The sequence below is a fragment of the Conger conger genome, chromosome 4 (genome assembly GCF_963514075.1).
Source record: "Conger conger chromosome 4, fConCon1.1, whole genome shotgun sequence".
In the NCBI taxonomy this organism is placed as follows: domain Eukaryota; kingdom Metazoa; phylum Chordata; class Actinopteri; order Anguilliformes; family Congridae; genus Conger; species Conger conger.
The window spans coordinates 49,443,712-49,467,857 of record NC_083763.1 but is presented as its reverse complement, the minus strand read 5'-3'; the positions used below and the strand labels follow the sequence as shown (position 1 = coordinate 49,467,857).

Below are 24,146 nucleotides of genomic sequence, written 5' to 3'. Positions count from 1 at the left end.
ATGCCAGGAAAACATCAATGAAGTCTGTTGAATTTACCGTCAGAACATGAAGAATCTCATCCTGTTTGTTTATTTATTTGTTTGTTTTGTTTTTTTGTTTTTTTAATCTGAAAACTACATAAAATGTTGGCTATAATTATAAAAGCCTCACTAAAGTTTATCACAAAAAATTATTCTGGACAAACATCGAGCAGATAACTTCATCACTAGTCGATAATGAAATATTGCTTGCACATCGATACGAACAAGACAATGCATCATTTCAGTTGACGAATTTGTGGCTTATGGTGCAACCAGTTACAAATGCAGTCACAAGATGTGTTGAGATTAGTTAAAACATCCACTATTTAACAAAAAAACAACTTTAAACTGGCTGATATTTATCCACTCTGTCCAGCAGCGTCTCTGAGTAACCTGGGGAATAGTATCTGAAAGGAGAAAGATCAGGCTTGATTCAATTGTAATGTGACCACACACAATAGGAACATATTCAGTTAAACCGAGGGGTAAAAAACAGCAAATGGTAGAACGTAATGAAAGAAAGAGCACGGCCATTTTCTGTATGAGCTACTTGAAATGGCCACTGTGTATCCCAAGCAAATGGTAGGAGGGGGGTATGGTGCTGGAGGCCTAACACCCCAGAATGCCGGTAAAGTGTACATTGGGGGGGGGAATGTAAGTTGTGAGATGCTCTTTCTGAGGATGTCGGTGAAGCGAATCAATAATGCAGTGTAGCATGTTAAAAAACAAAAGGCTCTCCACCTGACTATCTCCTCGGGGTAGCAGTTGTTGATGGCGCTGATGTACTCGCGGAGTGCGGTCCCGGGCTCGGCCTTGATCTCCTGCACTTTCTTCAGCCCCCCGCTGGTGACGAACAGACGGCGGGCTTTGCTGTCATGGGGAAGGACCTGCGGAGATCGGGGAGGGAGAGCGAGAGAGGTGACTCGGTGCGGGAAGAGGACCTCGGCGGCTGAAACCACCGGGGGAAAGGGCGCTAAAAGGCCCGGGCTGCCGTGGCACTGACCTTGCTGAACTGACAGACCACGTGCTTGAGGATGTTACTGGGGGCTTCGTGCAGCAGCGGTTCCAACGCAGGCAGGTAAGTGCACTTCTGTAGTATGCTCTTCAGTGCCTTCTTAGCCTGAGAGAGAGAGAGAGACAATGATGTGTTATGCACTTCCTTAGTGCACTCACCGTCCAGATCGGTTTTATAAGCTTTAAATCTGAACATCATCCAGGTAAAGGCCAGTTTATAAACCAGCGACAGTGTGGCTTGACTGACATCGCAGAATGTTTGTGGAAGTTCTGTTGTCACCTGGCTGTGCTTGTTGTCCTATATAAACGCTCTAGAGTCACCCAGAGTATAAACCAAACGTTGCCTGCAACTAACGACATCCATTGCATGTCGCCAGTCGCAACAAAACTCTGTTGCTGGACTACAAATTAGCCTTTACACCACATTAATGGCTTTCTGCATTCAATGAAATGTTTTTTTTACAGATAACAGCTTCTGGCAAATAAATAAAAGATGAAATGCCAGGAAATTGCATGAAAGATGGTACACCAGCTGAGCGGTCCGCCTGTTGCTGGCAGTGACCTGTGGTCCGTTACCGGGACCCTGTAGGCCTCACCTTCACCTGCAGGTCCTCTCAGCTCTCTGTGTCCTGTAGGCCTCATCTTGACCTGCAGGTCCTCTGAGCTCTCTGTGTCCTGTAGGCCTCACCTTGACCTGCAGGTCCTCTGAGCTCTCTGTGTCCTGTAGGCCTTACCTTGACCTGCAGGTCCTCTGAGCTCTCTGTGTCCATGTAGAGCATCAGCAGCTTGGGCAGGACGTTAGCCACGGCGATGACACGAGCGTGCTCCGGCGTGTGCCTCCCGATCTGCCCGAACGCCCAGGCAGTCGCAGACTTAATGTGCTCCTCCTGCTCCTCCGACAGGCAGATCGCCAACTGGGGCACACCCTAGGGGAGGAGAGAGAGAGAGGGAGAGGGAGGGAGAGAGAGGGAGAGAGAGATGACAGAGGGAGAAAGAGGGAGAGCAATGACAGGGAATGGAGAGAGAGAGACAGAGGTAAATAAAGATGACAGAGGGAGTGAGTGAGTGGGAGGGAGAGAGAGGAGAGAGACAGAGGTAGAGAGATAGCAGGGAGAGAGGGAGCGAGAGAGAGATGACAGGGAGAGAGGGAGAGATGACAGGGAGAAAGACGATAGCATTGGGGAGAAAATGAATGCGACAGGGCGGGAAGGAGGGAAGAAATTGAGAGGGGGTAGTTGGAAGGGGGGTGCAAAAATGAGGACATAACCGTAAAGAAGGAGTACAGGAAGAGTGGAAAGTTAGGGTTTGACATGGTGTAATAAACAGCAGGAAAACGCCAATGACAGAAGTCGGAGGTAAGGAAAAAAAGGCAAGGAGGACACAGGGGAAATAACAGAGGAACAAATTATGAAGAAGACAGAGAAAGTGGGTTTTTAATTTAATCTGAACAGACTGCATCCCTAAAGCCTCATAAATCTATTAGTGTGACTAATGCTGATTGGAGACTGATGAAAGGAATGCTAACCACATATTGCAATTTTGATTGCAGGAGTAAATCTTTTTTTTCAGGGGGCCAAACCCAGGCTCCAAAACCTCAAAAGCAGTGGTGCAAAAAGGTCGTATGCCATAATCACCATTGTTGACACATGAAAGAGTGGTAACAGATGTCTACTGCAAGAGGCTTCTAGATTCTTCTCCTCTAAAATGCCAGTGGAAATCTTTCAAACTGGAGGCATAATACTTCTTACAATACTTGTTTTGCCAATGTATTTATGGCTGGTGAATTCCTCATTTTTTTCCCCAGCCCGTACCTGCTTTGGAGCAGTGATGTGACGCTTTCAAAATTGATGGATTGATGGATTATGAGAGCAACTGACACATACACATAAATTATACTTTGCATTCATGGAAATACCCCCCATCAAATTAGAAATGCATTCTTGACATTTTACAGGTGCTCATATCCAGAATTTATTTTTGCATACAATCCATTTATACAACTGGATATTTATTGAATCGAAGCAAGGGTACAACATTTGTGCCCCATCTGGTTACTGAATCTACAACTTACAAACTAAGAGTTCCAAGCCCCATTTATTTACTGTAATGTCCTATACTGCAGGTCAATCATGGTTCCTAAACTCATACTTGCTTGATTACAGAGTGAAAATATTCCACATATTCAGATTATCTACACTTGTGAAGGCTCATTGAGCCAATTTCAGTGTACTTAGCTGGAGTTTAAACCCCTAAACCACAGAACTGCATTACCACTGGAACAGCTAATCCAAATCCTAATTTTACATATTTGGATAGCTGTTCCAATTGTAATGCTGTTCTGTGGTTTATGGGTTTAAAACTGAGGTTTACACTCCAGCTAAGCATGCTGCAATTCACCTGAATCTGGCCTGAATCCTTGAAAGGAGGATTTGTAGTAAAAGATAATTATTTCAGTTTAATGTGTGCTTTAAATTGACCCAGGCAGTTTTTGTGGACAATGAAAGATATTTTACCTATTTACAGAAATGTCTGCTGACATGCTGGTTTTACAGTGGAAGGTATATGGGCATTTTGGGGGGGATTCTAATGCGAGAAATAAATACTTAGAAAATCCAAAGCATCTTCTACTGCTAGAAAATGAAGTATCCCTTTAAGATTGAACTCTGCCAGGCACCTCAGACGTAGTACAGATGTCCAGCCCAACATTATCCAACAAAATAAACTTCAGACTTGAAACACAGCCCTGACTTAAACTACCTTCCCCCCTTCAAGTACCCTTTCTTATGAGAAAGTTCCATCCACTGCACTGAAACACGGTTAATGGCATGACAGAAAGTTTATCTCTGACTGGTTCCTACAGAACAGTCCACATCGGTTTGACAGAATTACTGTTCTCAAACACGTGCCAATACACAGACCACAGATGTGAGTGTGTGTGTGTGTGGTCAGGTGTTGGAAGAGGGAAAGGGAGGCAAACGTTAGGCCTGGCGGACCTTGGACACGATGACGGCCATGGCCAGGTTTTCGGAGTGCGCCGCCACGTATCCCAGCATCATGATCCCTGGCAGCCGCACGTGGCCCCGGCAGTCCCCGACGTAGTCTATCACGGCAGCGACGCCACCCGCATTCACGATCAGCTGGGACAGCTGTGCGGGACACAACACACAGATGAACGCAGGGACAGGTGTGAAGAGGACCCTAGAGGACAGTACGGTTCCGAGTCCAAGCGTGACCATACAGATACAATTGGAACCCTTGAAGAATACATCAACTTAGGAAATAGCATACCACGATTGGCAGCTAGAATACCCTGAGTACAATACAATAGCTAATACAATACAACAATATCTATATATAACTATATTTTAGTGCCATTGTAATCATATAGTTAAGTTTGATTTTATACTGAGCTTATTATTATTATTGATATTATTCAACAACAACAATAATGGGGGGGACAAAATTTGGGGGACTACAGAATGATGGCAGCAACAAAGTGGAAAATTACTAAGATCCATCAAAGGACACAACATATATGGTGAGCTCCATAGCTGTGGGACAAAGACAAATTGTTTCTTCTTTCTTGGCTCTGTTCTGCACAATTTCATATTTGTAGAAAAACAATTCACGTGATTCAAGTGCAGATTTTTAGTATTTATTAAAGATGCATTTTTATACATTTTGGTTTCACCATGTAGAAATTATAGCACTTTTTACTCATCATACCCCCATTTCAGGGCCCCATAATATTTGGGACAAATGGCTTCATAGGTGTTTTTGATTAGTCAGGTTTGTTAAATTATTTCTGATCACCATAGTGATTGAAAATTGCACCCTTAAAAAATGAATGCAAAAAGAGAAACCTGATTAAGGGGTTAACCACTTGTGAACTGTTTGAAGACAAATACATATCTATTGTGGAGTAAAGAGCCAAATCAAGAAAACATATGTCTTTGTCCCAAGACTTATGGAGCTCACGTGATGAAAATATATCTATTTCTTAGTCAGGTCAGGTGCATCCGGTTTGCTTTACAAAGGCACACACCTGTGTAAATATGGTCCCACAATTCACACTGCATGTCAGGACAAAACTCAAGCCATGAAGTTCAATGAACTTTCTGGAGACCTCCACGATAAAATTGTGGTGAGGCATAGATAAGGGCAAGGGTTTAAAACCATTTTCAAAGCATTGAGTGTTCCCAGAGCACAATGGCTTCAATAATTGCGAAATGGAAGAAGTTTGGACCCACCAGGATTCTTCCTAGATTGGGCCTCCTTCCGGCCAAACTGAGTAACCAGGCTAGAAGGGCCTTGGTCAGGGAGGTGACCAAGAACCCAACGGTCACTCTAACAGAGCTTCTTAAGTCCTCTGCAGAGATGGGACAACCTGCCAGTTCAATCAAACGTTTATGGTAGGCTAGACAGAAGCCAGTCTTGAGTTTGGATTTTGCCAAGCAAAATTTTAAGGACTCCGAAAATGAGGAAAATAATTATCTGGTCTGATGAGACAAAAAATTCACTGTTTGGGCAGAACTCCAAGCACTATGTCTGAATAAACTTTGACGCACGTCAAAAGCGTTAACATGATTGGAGCCTGACATGTTTATTATGAAAATCCATTTAAACTATTCATAAATCACCAGGGACATTGGACATACCGAGTGTCCAGCGAAAATATTGATCAAGCCATCTATCTGAATTCTGAAACTGCCATATATGAGGTGTAAAGTCAACTGGTAAGAGCCATTGTTACGTCGCCATTTTCAAACCAGATAAATGTAAACAATAGAATATTCAGTGAAATCTGTCTGTTTTTCGGTGCCGTCGGGGTCCAGCATTTAACATTGATGGAATGCTGGTGAAATGAGCGCTTAAAAGCCACAAAAACAGTAAGTTTATCACATTAAAATTCCACATAAGCACAATTATTGTCTAGAACACCTTAATTTAAGGTTAAATTCTTATTTCTGACTTAGCGAAATGTATAGTGTTTAACTTAGCTCTAACGTTACATACTCTATTCAGACTGTCAGTTTACATGCTAACACCCTAAGCTACCACATTCTGTTATATGCTCATGATCTGACTTAGCCTAATGTTAGACCTTTCTAGCTTTAGCCAAATGCATGTAGTGAGCATGGTTAAATCATGCATTGTTATGCATATTACAGTTATGAAAATAACATTTTTGGTTGAGAACATAGACTGTAGAAGGTTGAGAACCACACATTTATCGTCAATGAACAGCAAAATACTACTTCTTGCCAGTAGATGGGATCAGTGTATAGGAAATGGGGAGGATGGAATTTTCTTTACTTAAGTTAGCTAGGGGGCCACATATACTATTTGATGTGAGTTCTCAGCCAAGGGTTTTATTTTCAATACATATTTACAATGACCAATCAACTATTAATTGAACCTCCCAGTGTAAAAACTGAGGAAATGAATCACAAAAAAACAATGTTTTAAGTCAAATGTATGCATTTGCTGAAAGCCTCAAAAGATGGAAATTAATTTGATCAGCTCTAACGCTAACATCAGCCTGCTCTCCAACAAGTATAAATAACAACATCATATGAATTTTATAAATTTATTATCGTATTGTGGAATGAAATAAGTATTTGATCCCCTACCAATCGGCAATAATTCTGGCTCCCACAGACCAGTTAGTTTTCCATGAAGAAGCACTCCTAATCTAAACTCATTACCCAAAACACCTGTGTCAACTCGTTACATCATTATGTAGCTGTATAAAAGACACCTGCCCACACAATCAATCAGATTCCAACGTTTCCACCATGGGCAAGACAAAGGAGCTGTCTAAGGACATCAGGGACAAAATTGTAGACCTGCACAAGGCTGGGATGGGCTACAAGAAAATAAGCAAGCAGCTTGGTGAGAAGTTAACAACTGTTGGAGCAATTATTAGAAAATGGAAGAAACACAAAGTCACCGCCAATCTCCCTCGGTCTGGGGCTCCACGCAAGATCTCGCCTCGTGGGATATCAATGGTCATGAGAAAGGTCAGGGATCAGCCCAGTACTACACAGGAGGAGCTTGTTAATGATCTGATGGCAGTTGGGACCACAGTCACAAAGAGAACCATCAGTAACACCGTGAAGGATTAAAATCCTGCTGCGCGCGCAAGGTTCCTCTGCTGAAGAAGGCACATGTACAGGCCCGTCTGAAGTTTGCCAAAGAACACCTGGATGATCCAGATGAAGCTTGGGAGAAGGTGATGTGGTCAGATGAGACCAAAATAGAGTTATCTGGCATCAACTCGACTCGCCATTTTTGGAGGAAGAGAAATGCTGAGTGCAACCCCAAGAACACCATCCCCACTGTGAAGCATGGAGGTGGAAACCTTATGCTTTGGGGGTGTTTCTCAGCTAAGGGGACAGGACGACTTCACCGTATCGAGGGGAGGATGAATGGGGCCATGTACCAGGAAATTTTGGGCGACAACTTCCTTCCCTCAGTGAAAGCACTGAAAATGGGTCGTGGATGGGTCTTCCAACATGACAATGACCCAAAACATACGGCCAAGGCAACAAAGGAATGGCTCAAAAAGAAGCATATTAAGGTCCTGGAGTGGCCTAGCCAGTCTCCAGACCTAAATCCCATCGAAAATCTGTGGAGGGAGCTGAAGCTTCGAGTTGCCAAGCGACAGCCTCGGAACCTTAAGGATTTGGAGAGGATCTGCAAAAAGGAGTGGACCAAAATCCCTCCCAAGATCTGTGCAAACCTGGTGAAAAACTACAACAAACGTCTGACTGCTGTGCAACTAAGGTTTCTCCACCAAGTATTAAGTCCTATTGTTCTATGGATCAAATACTTATTTCATGTGAAAATATGACATTAAATTTATTAAATTGATATGATGTTGTTATTGTGGATTATTTTGTGATATTCTGTCTCTCAATGTTAAAATGTACCTGTGATTAAAATTCTACACAGTTCCATTCTTTGTAAGTGGGCAAACCTACAAAATCAGCAAGGGATCAAATAATTATTGCTCCCACTGTATATAGCGCCTTTATCCAAAGCGCTGTACAATTGATGCTTCTAATTCACCCATTCATACACACACTCACACACTCGCACACCAACGGCGATTGGCTGCCATGCAAAGCACCAACCAGCTCGTCAGGAGCATTTGGGGGTTAGGTGTCTTGCTCAGGGACACATCGACACAGCCCAGGCAGGGGATCGAACCGGCAACCCTCCGACTGCTCTTACTGCCTGAGCCATGTCGCCCCAGTCTATCAGTACAGATCTCTGACAACATGCTATAGCCCTGTAGCATATATGCAGTTTGTGCAGAACAAGACTAATTTATACCCAATTATATGCATAGAATTAACATAGTAACATAATTTTTTTTGTGATTATTCGATCATTATCCAGGTTGTTTATTATCCATTTCTCCAGAGGAAAAACGCATAACCAAAATAAATCTGAAATGTATTAAATAATCATCACAAATAAAAAAGACATCCTCCTTGAGAAACCAGTCAACTGCTGATCAAGTCAGTCCTATCTTTATTTTCTACAACTGAATCTAGTGAACATGTTGAATGTCTACTCCGGGCAAGAACTGAAAAAAGCAATAATTGAAATTTGTCAAAAGTCGGTCAAATAAACAACCACTGTATGGTGTACTTTTTTCAGAGGGCTTTTGTTTTTCACCAGGGGGATGGAGAGTGGCTCCCTGTTGGTATGAGCAGCAGGACGCTCAGTGACAGCACTGTAGAGTCGCTAGGCGCTTCAGTGACAAAGATACAGTTTTAGGACAGGTCATGTGTACACTTTAAACACAGAACTCGAACAAGGGAACTCAACCCTCCTGTCTTCACCGCCCTATAAACACACATTTATGAAGAACCGTCACTTCTATTACCTGGGTATGACAAAAAACAAAAAGGAGCTGACAGCACAGAAAATGGGCTGCATTAGTATTAAAACCTGGAAGTTGAGAACTTGTGACGTGCAGATGAGAAAAAACTTCATTCATAAAAGACAAAATCGTAAATTGTTGAAGAAAAATGTGGCCAAAACATTGCAACAGACGCCTCCTCCAGGAGATGGTGTTATTCTACCGCCGGTTTTCCCTGACCTAAATCAAGAACGTCACCACGGGTGGTCTGGTTAATTAGAGGGGGATTGCCAATAGGCTCCTCTGTTCTCAGTGAGAAGTTACTGAAAAATGAGGAGGCGTGACACTGGACCTGTCAATCACAGGGCTACAAGTTTTTCCTAGCTCCCACGTGACCCTTCCTTCGGCTGAGCCGCGGTCGGCACGGCGACAGGCGACTCACCTCGGGCGTGTGCTTGGTGATTTCGCGCATCAGCGTGGCCACGTTCTTCTTCACGTACTCGTCCGGGTCCTTCAGACAGCCCAGCACCGCGGGAAAGATCTCCGCCTCCACCACCATCTCCGCCAGGTCCACCGAGTGCTTGGCGATCTGGCTGAGGGCCGAGAACACGTGCCGCTGCGGGTTCGGGAAGGGACAGGGACAGCCTTCGGTACGCCGCAAGACGAGACTCTACATCGCCACCTTGCTGCTTGGCTGTTTGGCGGTGCAAGCGCTTATTCTATATTGCAGCAGCTTATCTGCATATGGGTCAGTGACAAATAAGGGATTCCAGTCATAAAATAGTTTACAAATGCAAATTTTTTTTTTTTTCATATTATTTTCAGCAAATGTAATTTATCTATTTTAATTTAGAATCACATGATGACAGTCAGAAATATACGGGATAACAGATTTTTTTTTTTTTCTGCTTTCATTACCACCCAATTACCAGAAAATATACAAGGTGAGATCACAATTATAAAGTATGTAGTGGTTTTGCTACTACTTATTTTATAGAAATTGCACTTGCTGTAGACATTACAGGTAAATGTGTTCAAGTCTCTTACACAAAACTTGTGCTGAGAAAATGATGTGAAGTGACCTGGAAAATGTCTTAAAATGCTTTCTAGCACATTAAACCACACTGTTGTTGTGTTCTCAACTCAATCAATTTAATTTATGTATTTTTACTACAAAAAATCTGTTATCCAGCCTGAGTGAAATAGTTACCCAGCGTCATTGACCCGTATTGACCTGAGGGCTCTAGGTTGGACCTTCACCTTTTGATAATAATAGAATATTTTGTGAGTGAGATAGTATGGTTGTTTATACAGCTGCTTTTATAAATGTTCTATTTGCATAAGGGGCTGTGAATCTGAGTACACAATCTCTCTCAAAAAATACTGAAGAATTACTGAGCAATATCTGTGCCCAACCATATACATTTTTTTCATGGTGGTCTTTGGGTTGGTTAATGGTGATACTGAAGGCCCCCTGGCATATTTTCGTGTTTTTGAGCTTTTCATATCATCCTGGAGCTTTCGATTTGTGTTCCATACTGATTCAAGTAAAACTGCAACTGCAATTTTGGTAGAAGTATGCATATTGTAGGGGTTAACTGCTGTATTTCCGAGCCGTTAGCTCTTTGTGAACATTTGCGGGCGTTTTAGATACTGAAACCAGGAAGAGAGCGCTGATGGGTGTGGGCTTATGTTCTGCTGTTCAGTCAATGATCTGTTCACATTAACAATCTGCTCGAGGTCCTTGCATATCTCTGTTGCGTAGTGACATATCCTGTCACATTTCGATTGCTGTAGAACCTCTAAAGCACACATTCAGAACTCGCCTAAAAGAAAATAATACATGAAAATATTGCTTTGTCTGTTTGCTCGTCTCAGGTCATAGCGGTGTATCCACTATGTATAGAAAACCATTTCCCCATAACAGAACATGATATTAATACTTTAGGTTACCGTGACACCCTTGCAGCACTTTCGACACAAGCAGCAGTTTTTCGCATGGCTGTACTTTCAGTGCCTGATTACTAGTCCACAGGAATCAAAATGTGACACGTCACGATATGTCACTAGGCGACAGAAATATGCTTTAGATAGAACAGAGGACAATACCTTTGCTAGTTTTGTTTGGCTAGGTAAGCAGTTTATTCATACATTTGCATGTTGCGTTATTATTATTAAAATAAATAAATTAATAATTCCGATGATCAAATGGGCCCTAGTCCTTATCTTTGTTGTACGGGTAGCAGTTATACTTTATTAATTATACTTTCCTCTAGGGTCTTTCAGCGCACTTATCCCTGGTTATAGGTATGCACTTTGTTGTACGTCGCTCTGGCCGTTAATGTACTGTAATGTAATGTGCAAGGACCCCACGCAGACCGTGGGCTCACGCCGGCTCCGGCCCCCTTACTTTCAGCTTGGCGTCCGGGTTGAGGATCATCTGGGCCAGGTGGGCGATGGCTCCAGCGTCCACCACGGTCTGGGCCAGCTCGGGGGAGTGCTTGGCGATGTCGCTCAGGCTGGAGGCCGCGATCCTCTTCAGGGCCACCTCGGGCTCCTGGACGCACAGCACCAGGAGAGGCACGGCCCCCGCGTCCACCACCGCCTGGGACAGGTCTGTGGAGCGAGGGGGCCCCGGCTTAGCCCGGGAAGTACACCCCAACCCCCCCGGGAGGACCCATCCCTCAGCCTGACACACGGAGGAGCAGGCCAGGAGTGCCTCCGCCACCCCAACTTTTTACATAAATACTGATTTCTACAAACATTCGACATACATTAAGCAGTATTTGGTTGGGAAAATAAGAATAACATCAAAATGACAATAATCTTATCATTACCAATAATAGTTTCATCAAATTCCAACAATATTTACAGTTTTACTACTTTTTTTAATGCAATTCATTCATTCTACAGGTTTTCCTTTTCCTTTTCTCCTCCTTTTCATTCTTTCTTCCCTTTGTCTTTTTTGCCTACCCAGTCAGACTTTTCCAACCTTGAACCATACAAACTATATATATATATATATATTCCCCATCATTTCCCTAAGATACCAAGTTTTCTACTCTGCTGTAATGTTTTAGAATTTAGTTCAAATGCTCCATTTGTAAATCCTGATCTGAGGTAGACTTGAAAATAAATCCTTTGGCCTGAAGTATAATAACATTTACAACTGTTAAGATTAAGCAGAACAGAAGTTGGAGCGATTGAAAGGATGGGGGGGAAAGCAGAGTGTGAGAGGGTAGAGGGGTTGGGGAGGGGGGTAGGGGGCAAGGGGGTGGGTGCCTACATCTGCATTTTAAATCAGATGCACGGCCGGGCAGGGGATCAGTCAGATGCTGGGGAGGGACACAGGTCAGTGGCTGGGGCCCGTTAGAGACCAACAGCACGACGGTGTGTGTGTTCTGTGTGTGTTCGTGTTCGTGTGTTACTCTGCATCTACACTGTATACGCTGTGTGCGTGCGCGTATGTGAGGTGTGTGAGCGTGTGTGTGTTCTGCATATTTGCGTGTGTTTGTGCATGCGTGTTCCTCTGTACTGTAGTGTGAGGGAGGATACCCATATTCACAGTGTGAGCGTGTGTGTGTTCTGCGTGTTTGGCGTGTTCCTCTGCATATAAACTGAATATGCTGTGTGTGTGCGCGTACGTGGGAGGGTGCCCATGTTTGTGGCGTGAGCGTGTGTATGTTCTCCGTGTTTGGCGTGCTCGTGCTTGCATGTTCCTCTGCATATGAACTGTGTACGCTGTGTGCGTGCGTCGCTGCGATTTCACAGCGCGTTCAGTCCAGGGGCTGCCTCAGGGCCCTCTGAGGACAGAGCGCTGGCGCTAATAATGACAGTCCCTGGCCCATCTGACTGATTTCCTCTCATTAGGATGTATAATGAGATTTCTACAATGAAGGAGACTGGAGGAGGGGGGCGGGGGCGGTTCAGCGAGGCCCAATTTTCGGTGCCGCTGCTGTCGCGTGTCACCAGCTGGGAGAGAGCAACACGAAAAGAATTCTAATGAAAAGTGAAAAAGCAGACAGAAAAGGAAAGGCGCGGATAGAATGTCCCTGACACGAGTCTGAATGCAGTCATATAAAATTAGGCTAAATCTTTTCACTGGAAATACGATACCAAGGCTTTCCTATGCCCTGGACTTTGATAACTGTACTCAAAAGAAAAAAAAGGTTCAATGTATTTCATCATGTTTCTCAGTGATTCTCTGACTGACATTTTATACAATTACTACAGCCATACTGAAACAAAGGCTTCTCGTGTCAATTCCACTTAAATATACTATGGAACTAATTCACTTATTTCTGTTCAGCATTAGCATTAATTTAGCATTGCTAATATATGGTCTTGGGTTCGCACTTTTGGTTTCCTGCATCTGCACAAAAGATATAGTATTCATTAATTCATTCATTATCCTAACCCGCTTATCCTGAACAGGGTCGCAGGGGGGCTGGAGCCTATCCCAGCATACATTGGGCAAAAGGCAGGAATACACCCTGGACAGGTCGCCAGTCCGTCGCAGGGCACACACACCATTCACTCACACACTCATACTTACGGGCAATTTAGATTCTCCAATCAGCCTAACCTGCATGTCTTTGGACTGTGGGAGGAAACCTGAGTACCCGGAGGAAACCCACGCAAACACGGGGAGAACATGCAAACTTCACACAGAGAGGCCCCAGCCGACAGGGATTCGAACCCAGGACCTCCTTGCTGTGAGGCGGCAGTGCTACTCACTGCACCATCCGTGCTGCCAAAATATAGCATATTAGACAAAAATAATATTCTAGTTATATTACATTCACAGTCAGCTCTCTGTGAAAGAAAAAGATTCAGATATGGAGCCATCAAATTTGGCACCTGAGGCCCATGGTGGCCATTTTTCAAAATGGCTGCCAAATAGTATTGAGTCCAGTGGTGAGCTCTTGTGAGTTTCTCTTCCCACACTAATTAATTCTGATGTTGCTTCTAAAAGCTTTATAGGTTAGGCTCTGGATTAGTATTGTGATGTAGGTTGACTGCTGATTGGACTGCTGGAGACTATATTTCTTGGTGTAAAAAGCCTACTTTAACAGCATTTATTTAAAGTCTTTCTGGCTGTTCTGTAACTGTTGGTGTTGTACGTGCTGCATGGTGTGTGATATATATAGTCAATAAATAATTCTGCACTAGCTGTGTAAGTATACTTACATACTTCCTTATAAAGAGAAGACATTTATGCATGGGGGTGCACACATTGCAGTGTGATAGTGCACGCTAACCTTAGTTTGTGTGCTATGGAAATGTAAAAGAATAAAAGGACTGAAAAAATATATAGTATGTATTGCTAAACAGTTCTGCCCAGATGTATAATGAAATTCTGCAGTGGAACTAAAAACCAATCCTCACAAACATTTATTTGAAGGGAGAAATGGCGCAGTGGCATGTGCACGCGTGTCTGCGGTCTGACCTCCGTTATGGCGGGCGATATAGCCCAGCGCCCAGGCTGCAGCCTCCTTGACCCCTGGGTCGAACTCCTCCAGAGAGATGACCAAAGCGTCCAGCGCGCCACAGTCCACCACAGCCTGGGCCAGCTCCGGGGAGTGTTTGGCCACAGCCCTCAGCACAAACGCCGCTGCCTTCTTATAGAACCGCTGTGCAGCAGAGACCAATGTTTACATACACACACACAGAGACGAATGGGGATACAGATGTTTACATACACACACACACAGAGGGAGAGCTTCATCATCTCTTTGGACTTACCAATAGCTTTCAAACTGAATTTGCAGATTTCCCATTAGACAACATGACATCACACTTCAAAGATTAGCGGCGAGAGAATCGCAAAATAATCCTTGAATAACTCCCGCCGGAGGAGGACAATATGACATCTCGGTTCAAAGAATTGGCATGAAGGAACAAAAATATTACATCACACGTCAAATGAACGTAACTCTCTTAAGAGCGAACCGTTTCCAACGTTTCCCACGTCAAGTAAACCACAAGAGGGCCAAAGTTACTGTCTCTATCTCAGCCGTTTCAAGCGGAGTAAAGCTGTTTTTCAGTTTTCCCTCACGATACAGAGGAACGTAAGCCAGCTTGCCCTGGCACAGAGTCAAGGGCTTAGGCAGCCAGATGGGCTGTAATATGTAACTTTATAACCTGACTTACTCCAGCCGTTCCACTTCCAAGCCCTCCTGACCTGGCCGTCTAACACAGAGAAGCGTGGGAGAGGGCTTCCAAGGTTAAGGGCATAGTCCAGCTGCTTTTTGGCTAAAATCTGAACACAGTTTGCGAACATTGTTTGCGGACTGTAGCCACCTTAAAATGAATCACACACTCAACTTTTGCGGTAATTAAACTTGAAACCTTAGATTGCAGATATATACATATAAACAAGGCAGTCAGTTGAGTCTCCTTACATAACAACAAAAATAGAATTGTTATGTAAAAGGCTAATAAAATCCTGAACTGAATTTGATCTTTGAATGTATTCCCCCATTGTGTCCCACATTTCAGAGCAGTGGACTGAATAAGAAGTACTAGCACCTGTGAAGAAAATTAAGCTTGTTAGGCTCTCTCGGAAAGCAACAGTTAGATTGACAGAAACTCGTAAGAACATTCTCTGTGGAGAGACAAAACTCTCCGAGGCATACATTTCATTGAGCTGAGATGTAGCGCAAATAGGTTCCGCAGACAAGAACATGAACCCAGACAGATCAAACTAATTGCGCACATGACCAAAAATTCCCCAGACCGGGCAAACGCCAACGTCTGAAAAAAAAAAAAAATCCTACTTGTGTGAAGTGTGTTCTTAAGAATGTGGAGTGTTTCAGTCATAGACGAGTATAAAACATTCCTATTCAAGGGGCCAGCCTCAGAATCCCAGCAGCAGCAGTGAATGAGGGTGAACACAGCATTTCTCTGCGTGCTTCACTGAGTCCAGGTGTAGGCCTCAAGAGGTTTCCAGTGCACAGGGAACCAAGCAGACCCTGCTTTCACATGGATTCGGTGCCAGGCTTGCGTACGTCTAATGGCTCAAAAACATTCGATCTGCAGTCTCTCGTAGTCTCCAGATGGTCTGTGACTGTGCCTACAAGTCTACTGGAGTCACAGCAGTATTTAAACATATAGAGAAGGTGTATGAAGCCCAAGAATAATTTAAAGATCTTCAATCCAAAGAACAATTTGAAGAGAGAGCCAAGCTCATAACACTTTGCAGAAGGCAAGCCATCCGCAAGAAATATAACACAATGCAGACTAAATATTGACAATGGAGTGCCTTTGATGAATATTATGAATGTTGAAAACATGAACCCTAGATTCACAGATCACCATATATCACAACAACAGAGCAACAGCTTGTTAGTTGTGACGGTTTTCATTGAAGCTAAGATAATTTTACGCTCAAAACCCACTCTGTCCCAGAGGATTCTGGCTGAATATACATACATTCACAAAGTGCCATTGCACAGTCTCTTCTAGTGCCAGGCATTTCTGCTTATGAATGACAAGCCGGTGTCCAGGGAGATTACGGAAGATTAATGACTTTTTTGTCGGTAAGAGAAGTGTAATCTTTCTGTTTTTTGTGGTTGCTTTCTTGAACAGAAAGTAAAGGCTTATGAACAACTGCTTTGGGTGAGGGAGCTTACTTCAGCTGCATAACAGTGATTAGAGGAAAATAAAATTGATATAATCATGCAAGCCCTCTTTAATTTACAACCTTCTCATCCTTCCATCCTCATATACCATCCAATTCAGCAGGACTGGCTAAAAACATTAAAACATACTGTATTTTCATTTGTACCCACTGTTCATAATATATGCTGGAACAGAAATTCAATTCCTGAAATGTTTGGAAATATAATAGATATTGCAACACCACAATAAAAAATATCGGCAAATGAACAAATCACTGCTGCTTTTAGATACTGCAACATAGTGCAGCGTCTGTCTGAAATTTTGCCATCCTTGATACTAATAAACAGCACAGGAAATGAAGTGAAGAATGAAGAATGAAGTAATGATTATTTTATACTCCTATAATTCCTCAAAGAAAAAAGGATCTTTTAAACAAACCCCAAGATTCCCCCAAATACATTCACTAATCTTATAAAACACAGTAGAAGATGACTCATTCTCCTCTCCTTGTATAGGAGGGTGTACAAAGTACTGAAAATAGGGGTGTAATTTTGGAAAATACATATTAATTTTTGGTATAAGTTTTAAATAATATATATTTACTTTCATTTAAACTGGAGGAGTTGCACCAATCCAAGGTGGGTCAAACTCCGAAAAAGTGAAACCACAACCAACTTTATAGAAGATCTAGGCTGCTCTGTAGGCCAATACAGATACCCTCTAGCCTGGATTTTGCCAGTATTGTGTTTACCACTCAAGGGCATCATTGAAGGCTGCAGCAGAGTAGAGGTGGAAAATCCAGGTTCAGAAGGTAAAGTATTTTGTGGCAGTCACCTGGATTTGCCAATTAGCACAATTCTTCAGCCAGGACTGGACTGGACCCCTGGACTTTCCACCTTTGCAACAGACGGACAATGGTGTGTGGGCTTCATTCTTTCACATTACACCTTCGGGAACTGTTCATTGCAACACGGGGCAATGATTGGTTATACATGGCCAACAATTTATCAGCCAGTCCATGAGCTAGCAGCATTCACAGGCCAATGTCAGAAATCACACCAAAGAAATGTCCAGTAAATGCTTTACTGAGCAGAATTGCTGAGATGGCCATGCACAGTGAGGGAAATTGTTGCCCCACTCAGAGTTCTTAGTATTTGCATTATCATTTTATCTGAATGCACTGAATGTCTGAATGCAAAGTATATTGTAGTGGAAGCAGGTTTAACTTGAAACATCCATTTACAACACTTTGTTGTATGTTGCTCTGGATATGAGCATCTGCTAAATGCCTGTAATGTAATGTAATTTAAAGTCAAGTGTTTCAATGATGTCTTTTACCTTTAAATAAACAAGTTTGGCTGATAATTTGCAGCCACACGAAAAGTAATGAATTGTGAGGAGCTAAGGAAAAGGAATAAAAATGTTGTCTAAATTATGGGCGCTTTCAAAGGGTGTGGTCTTACGTTCTGTTCCGCCAAGGAGTACACAAGCTGTGGAAGAATGTCTCCCTTTACAACTGCTTCAGCTAGGTCATCGTTGTAGTTGGCAAGCCTCCCCAGAGCCAAGGCTGCTGTCTGCTGAATAGTTGGGACCACGTCCAACAGCAGAGGCCTCAAAAGGGACATTACACCTAAGTCAAACAGGAGGGAAAAAAGGGCTTTCCGTTCAGGAGTAAATGTGAACAACATCTGAAAATTCAACAGGAAAATACAGTCAAGTCATTTGGTACCTGGATAACTACATTGTTCTGACCAACTAATTTCAAATTATTTTTATTCCTGAGGTTAAGAAGAAAAGAGATAACTGTTTACTTTACATAAGGCTTTATAAAACGACAATTAATTCCTCTTATTTGTTTTTATTAAATATATTATATATGTATGAAACAGAGAGCCTAAAGTGATAAAATGTTGAAAAACAAAATCAGTATGCATATGTCAGCTACAAATGGTTATCCATAAATTATTGTCATTCTTTTGTTATCCATTTAGCCATTATCAGTATTGTGCCAAACAAACAAGCACATTTTGAACAAAAGCATTGATTAAAACAGCAATTTATTCTGCTCATGCTTTAATTCCTGCCAGGGTGAAATGGGGCATAAAGCAGGAAAGCAGCATTAATTAAACACTGATGACAATGAAGAAATGTTCCCTGTTGTAACCAATGTGTCACAGCAAATGAAAATGTGGCACTTTGCCAGCACCATTGGTACATCCTGCTAATCACAAACGCATGCACCACTGCGTGGTAGAATCAGAATTTACACTCCTAATACCACATCCTGGGAACTCTGCTGTATGTAGCAGTGACTGCTACATGTTCTCCACCTTTCCCTTGTGTTTGAGGGTTAATTAGAAGGAACCAAAAACATATATTCCACATATTAATCCTATGTTTGTTTGGGGACAGCAATGTAGCAATTTAGCTGATAACATGTATGTAGAGGTGGCCTGCAGCCTAGTGGCTAAAGTACATGACTGTGACCTGGAAGGTTGTGGCTCAAGCCCCAGTGTAGCCACAATAAGATCTGCACAGCTGGGGGGATTGTCCCCTGCTAAGTCTAATCTCTGTAAGTCACCTTGGATAAACACATCAGCAAAATTACAAATTATTGTTTATTTATTAATCCTAGGTGGGGCACAATTATTTTCTTGAACAAGGCCCTTAACCTTAAATGCTTAAGCAAATCTAGCAGTATACATTGGCTTCAGGAAGTATTCGGACCCCTTCACATTTGCACACTATACTGTGTTGTAGATTTAATTTTAAATGATAAATGGACACACAACTCATAATGCTGAAGTGAAAACAATTTGAAATCTTTGCAAATGTATTAAAAATCTAAAATTTAATGCAGTACTTTGTAGAAGCCCCTTTGGCAGCAATTACAGCTTTGAGTCTTGGGTAAGTCTCTACAAGCTTTGCACATCTGGATTTTGGCAGTATATGCCATTCTTCCTATCAGGTCCTCAAGCTGTCAGATTGGATGGGAAGTGTCTGTGAACTGCCATCTTCTCTCCACAGATGTTCTCTGGGATTTAAGTCTGGGCTTTGGCTGGGCCACTCAAAGACAGTCAAACTTGTCTCCAACGTTATCTTGGCTGTATGCTTTGAGTCATTGTCATGCTGAAAGGTGTACACTCTAGAGCAGATTCTTCAAGGACCTCTCTGTATTAGCCAGGTGATGAGCAGTGCCTGGTGTTCACCAGACATAGTGCTTGCCCATAGAATTCTGCCCAAAGAGTTACATTCTTGTCTCATCAGACCATTTCCTCATACTCTGAGTTATTTAAATGCCGTTTGGCAAACGCTAAGCGGGCTGTCATTTGCCTTTTATTCAAGAGTGGCTTCCGTCTAGCCACTCTATCATAAAGGCTTGATTGATGGAGTGAGGCTGAGATGGCCGTCCTTCTGGCAGATTCTCCCATCTCTGCAGTGAACATAAAAAGCTGAGTGACCGTTGGGTTCTTGGTCACCTCCCTGACCAAGGCCCTTCTTGCCCGGTTACTCAGCTTAGCCAGACGGCAAACTCTAAGAAGAGTTCTGGTTGTTCTAAACTTCTTATATTTCACAATTATTGAGGCCACTGTGCTCCTGGGAACACTCAATGCTTTAGAAATTGTTTTACACCCTTGCCCTTATCTATGCCTTTAACACGGCGGTCTAGAGCAATTTCCTTAGACTTCATCGCTTGGCATTTGTCCTGACATGTAGTGTGAATTGTGGGACATTATATACACAGGTGTGTGCCTTTCTAAACTAGGTACAATCAATTAAATTTACAACAAGTGGACTCCAATCAAGTTCTAGACACATCTCAAGGATAATTAAAGCAAACAGGATGCACCTGACCAGAATTTGGGGTGCCACAGCAAAGGGTCTGAATACTTATGAAAATGAGAGTGTGGCAAGGGTGTGGTTTGCAGGAAGGAAGCGGGACAATCAGAGGACCATATCTACTGGTTAACTAGGTACACACTTTGAGAGAGACTGGGCTGGAAAGTGACAGAGCAAGAGCCACAGCTTGGTTTTATTTATTTTGCCTTTATTATATTCATTTATTATTTTTACCTGGATCCTGTTAAGGTGACGGGCAAAGGTTTTTTGTCTAGTTTCGGAGTCGCTCTCGCTCTCTCCCTTCCCCTATCCACATTTCCCTATCCCTGTGTCCAGCTCCTCTATCCTCTCCGGGGTGTCACGGCTTGTGACAGAGATTTCAGCTTTTGGTTTTTAATACATTTGCAAACATTGGGTTATTGAGTGTAAATTGATGGGCAAGAATTGGCCAATTTTATCAATTTAAAAACAAAGTGTGCAAAAAGTGAAAGGGTCTGAATACTTTCTGAAGCCAGATGCCTGATTCATGCCTAAAATGTAAATTGTTTGCATCTTTATTTGCACAATGTGTAATAGTCGTTTTGAAAGGCAGAGGGTAAAGATAGAGAAATCTTCTTCTGAGAGACCTGCCCCTTGGTCTTCTCAGTTACTTCGATTTTGTGAAGGAATGCAAGTAACAGCAAAAATAAATGTGCCTTATTTATTAAGAAACCACAAAGAAACTGTTGTGTGTTCAGTGTTACAGCAGCATAGTTTCTTGAAATAGCTCATTGATGGATTGAGCTGGTGAAGCTGTACTTTCCACTCACCTGCATTTTGCAAAGTCTCGATGTTTTGTGGTCTTGTTGCAAGCTCAGCAATTGACTGCACAAATTGTGTTCTGGACTTCTGGTACTGTTCAAAAACTAAAAATAAAAAAAGGTTACATGAGAACGTAATTTAAAATACAACATAAGGGCCTACATGAAAGCCCTAATCAAACAATAAGCACACACTCTTACACACGCAAAACAAAAAGTATATTCAGGTAGGCTATGTTTTATTTTGGGATTTTGGAATGTGTCCCGTCATTTTGAGTCAGCCCCCTTTTGCACTCTGTTTCAAACAATGATTATTGCTAATAATATTATTATTCATTCTAATAAAAAAAAATAATAATAATAATAAATAATCGTATAGACATGCTATCTAGGTAGTTGTCTCGCAATAGGCTATAATCGGACAAAATAAGTTAAATCGATACCAAGAGATACAATTTATCTCCTGAATTATAGAACGTGACGTTACTAACGTTACCTCTTGTTAAACATTATAGGCTATCATGTGCAGGGACAATAACGTCAGGCACTACATAGATTATGCCTACTTACCTAACATTAAAGACAAGACATAGTAATCCTCGCGAATATTTAGCCTAATAACCATGCGAAAAAATATGTTTTATTCTGTCAAAGGGACCTACTTTACATGTGTTTAATGTACGCTAGTTTTTCGTGTTTCGTACGCCCTTACCTTGTAAAACCTGTCGCTGACTCATAATTCAGTTTTTCCCAGAAATTACCAATCAATATATTTTAGAAATGGCAAATAAGGTGAATCGCCAAAACTAAGTCTAAAACAGCGCAGCGTCTTTTTCAATGGCAAGCTAGCAACCATATAGTTTGGGGTACGGAGCAGCAGTTGTCCTGGCAACAAACCGGAAGTGAATGAAGAAACATTCTTTTCCTGCATGGGTAGGCTACAGTGAAACCAGAGTGAAATAGTGCATCGATCTGTCTTTTTTACGAAACTCTTAGCAAATGAATAGCCAAAGCCACATAAAGGTAGCTTCGCATTGAATACTAGTGACACGGAAATTAAGGTTGTCCTTATTACAAGCATAAACGTTTGCAACGTCGACAGTAGAATTTTAACCTCTGGGCTAAGCACATAGATGAGATGCCTCGAATTCAGTGAGACGAAACGTTCTCATTCGTAGAATCTTTGGTATGCTTATTATGAGATAAGAATTAGCGCTCCGTGTGCGCGAGGACACTTGCGACGCAATAAATATGTAGCTGGTATTAATGTGTCTTCTTGGGTTTACACATTTCTATATCACGTATGACAAAATAGTTACCTAATTCTGTGTAGGCTAGCTAATCATCTCCATGCTGCCTGTTACATGTACGCCATATATTTGGGGACGCGGGAAACATTGTAAAAATAGCTAATCAGAACTTCTGATGTTATCACGGTACCAGAATAAATATGAACTATGCCACATACAACATTAGGCTCACGTTACTGTAAATGTAATTGTGAACCCTGTAAACAGCATCGTTTTATAGTCTAACATGACAAAGTAATGTGGTAAATCAATTCAACTGACGGAGAAACATAGCCTAGCTATTCTTCTTTTTTTACTAAGGGTTTTTTTTTGTGTATGTGTTTTTTTTGTTTTTGTTTTTTTTTTGGTTTTTTTACAATCAAATCGAATGTTTAAATGTAAAATGTTTGGCTTGATATAAACAGCTGTGGTGACGTAGTAATGTTACAATTACAAAACTAAACAAATAGGCTACACAAAGAAAAAAAAAACATAAGTGAAAGGTTGCTCGATGAAATAAGAGAGTATGGTTTTGGTAGTTGGTCCAACCAGGATTTTAGTTGCCAGGTCCAGTAGGCTATCAGTTAAAGGCTAATACATTTAATCTCATCCTTTTCTAAACGTTTAGCGCAAATACGATGGGAAGCTAGGCTATAGGCCTCTGCTACTGTATACAACTAAAGGAATTAGCCATTTCAGTAGGCTACTCGTTGTGCCTTTCCGTAGCTCGTATTTTCGTTTAAATTGAGTGAGCAAGCTTTTTGAATGAAACAAGATAAAGCACTCGTCTGTGAGCTAGCCTACACCAATCGCTTATAGTGCAAGTAAAATTATTTTAGCTAGCCTACTTTTGTGTTGGGCTAGTTCATCTAGGCCTATTAGAACAATTAGTCTAGTCCATACATCAACGGTTTAAATTTAAAAAATATAGAAACTTGACTGATTATCATTTATCCATAATTTCTGTTATGTGTTCTGCCGGGCCTATAAAGCCAACTTATTATTGCGGCTAATATTAGCCCACTGAACAAATAAAAATTCTCAAAAACATATTTTGCTGTTATAAATGAAAAGCCTCCTGCCTACAATAAACAGCAGCAGCTACAGCCTAGTTAACCGTGCAATGCCAAATTAAATGGGTCAATGTTGGTGACCAGAATGATTCAGAAAGGCCGTGGCGGTTTTGAGCACATTGAATCCTGCCAGCGTGTGCTTTATATTTATCCTACTGAATAATGGTGAACTGATTACATTTTTTTTTAAAATAAACTATTGGGATAACTTTATTTACACTTCTTTTTAATCGCCTATGTGTTAAGTTTCGGAATCGATATCATTGCGTTCTTTGTTTGCCTACTGGGAGAAAATCTATTTTTGGGTTGGGTTGGCTGTCAAAGCCCAATTCATAGAGCGCCAGGAGTTGATTAATACTCTTTAAATCGCATCAGCAACAGAATTGCAGCATAATACCTTCTATAATGTATAAATGCTAAATGCACTCAGCTATTTATGAGAGTGCAGTTTTTACAAATTTTAAAATCTTGCTTCCACTGTGCAAAAATGAATTTAATTCTAAAACATGCAAAATGAAACGACCCCCTTGAGTTATTGAATATGATTTCTCATTATTCAATTTAGCAGGTTTGAACATTCTTCTTCAAACCTGCTAAATGATTAATAAAG

General features: G+C 41.8%; 1 protein-coding gene across 1 annotated transcript; it reads right to left on the bottom strand.

Moving 5' to 3' along the window:
* Positions 1 to 22,039, bottom strand: spag6 (sperm associated antigen 6). The gene is made up of 11 exons (XM_061240364.1): positions 21,887 to 22,039; positions 21,184 to 21,279; positions 17,998 to 18,164; positions 14,361 to 14,544; positions 11,322 to 11,527; positions 9,354 to 9,527; positions 4,029 to 4,181; positions 1,770 to 1,961; positions 1,025 to 1,141; positions 763 to 908; positions 1 to 428 (listed from the first exon to the last, which is right to left on the bottom strand). The coding sequence occupies exons 1-11, from the start codon at positions 21,909 to 21,911 to the stop codon at positions 365 to 367; spliced, it is 1,524 nt and encodes a 507-aa protein (XP_061096348.1). The 5' UTR covers positions 21,912 to 22,039; the 3' UTR covers positions 1 to 364.
* Between the last annotated feature and the right edge of the window lie 2,107 nt (positions 22,040 to 24,146).

Excerpts from the sequence above, each read along its gene's own strand:
- spag6 (XM_061240364.1), bottom strand. The coding sequence starts at position 21,911 with ATGAGTCAGCGACAGGTTTTACAAG. Across the intron at positions 4,182-9,353 it reads TCACCAAGCACACGCCCGAG|CTGTCCCAGCTGATCGTGAA; the intron begins GTGAGTCGCCTG and ends TGTCCCGCACAG. Across the intron at positions 429-762 it reads TACCCCGAGGAGATAGTCAG|ATACTATTCCCCAGGTTACT; the intron begins GTGGAGAGCCTT and ends TTCTCCTTTCAG.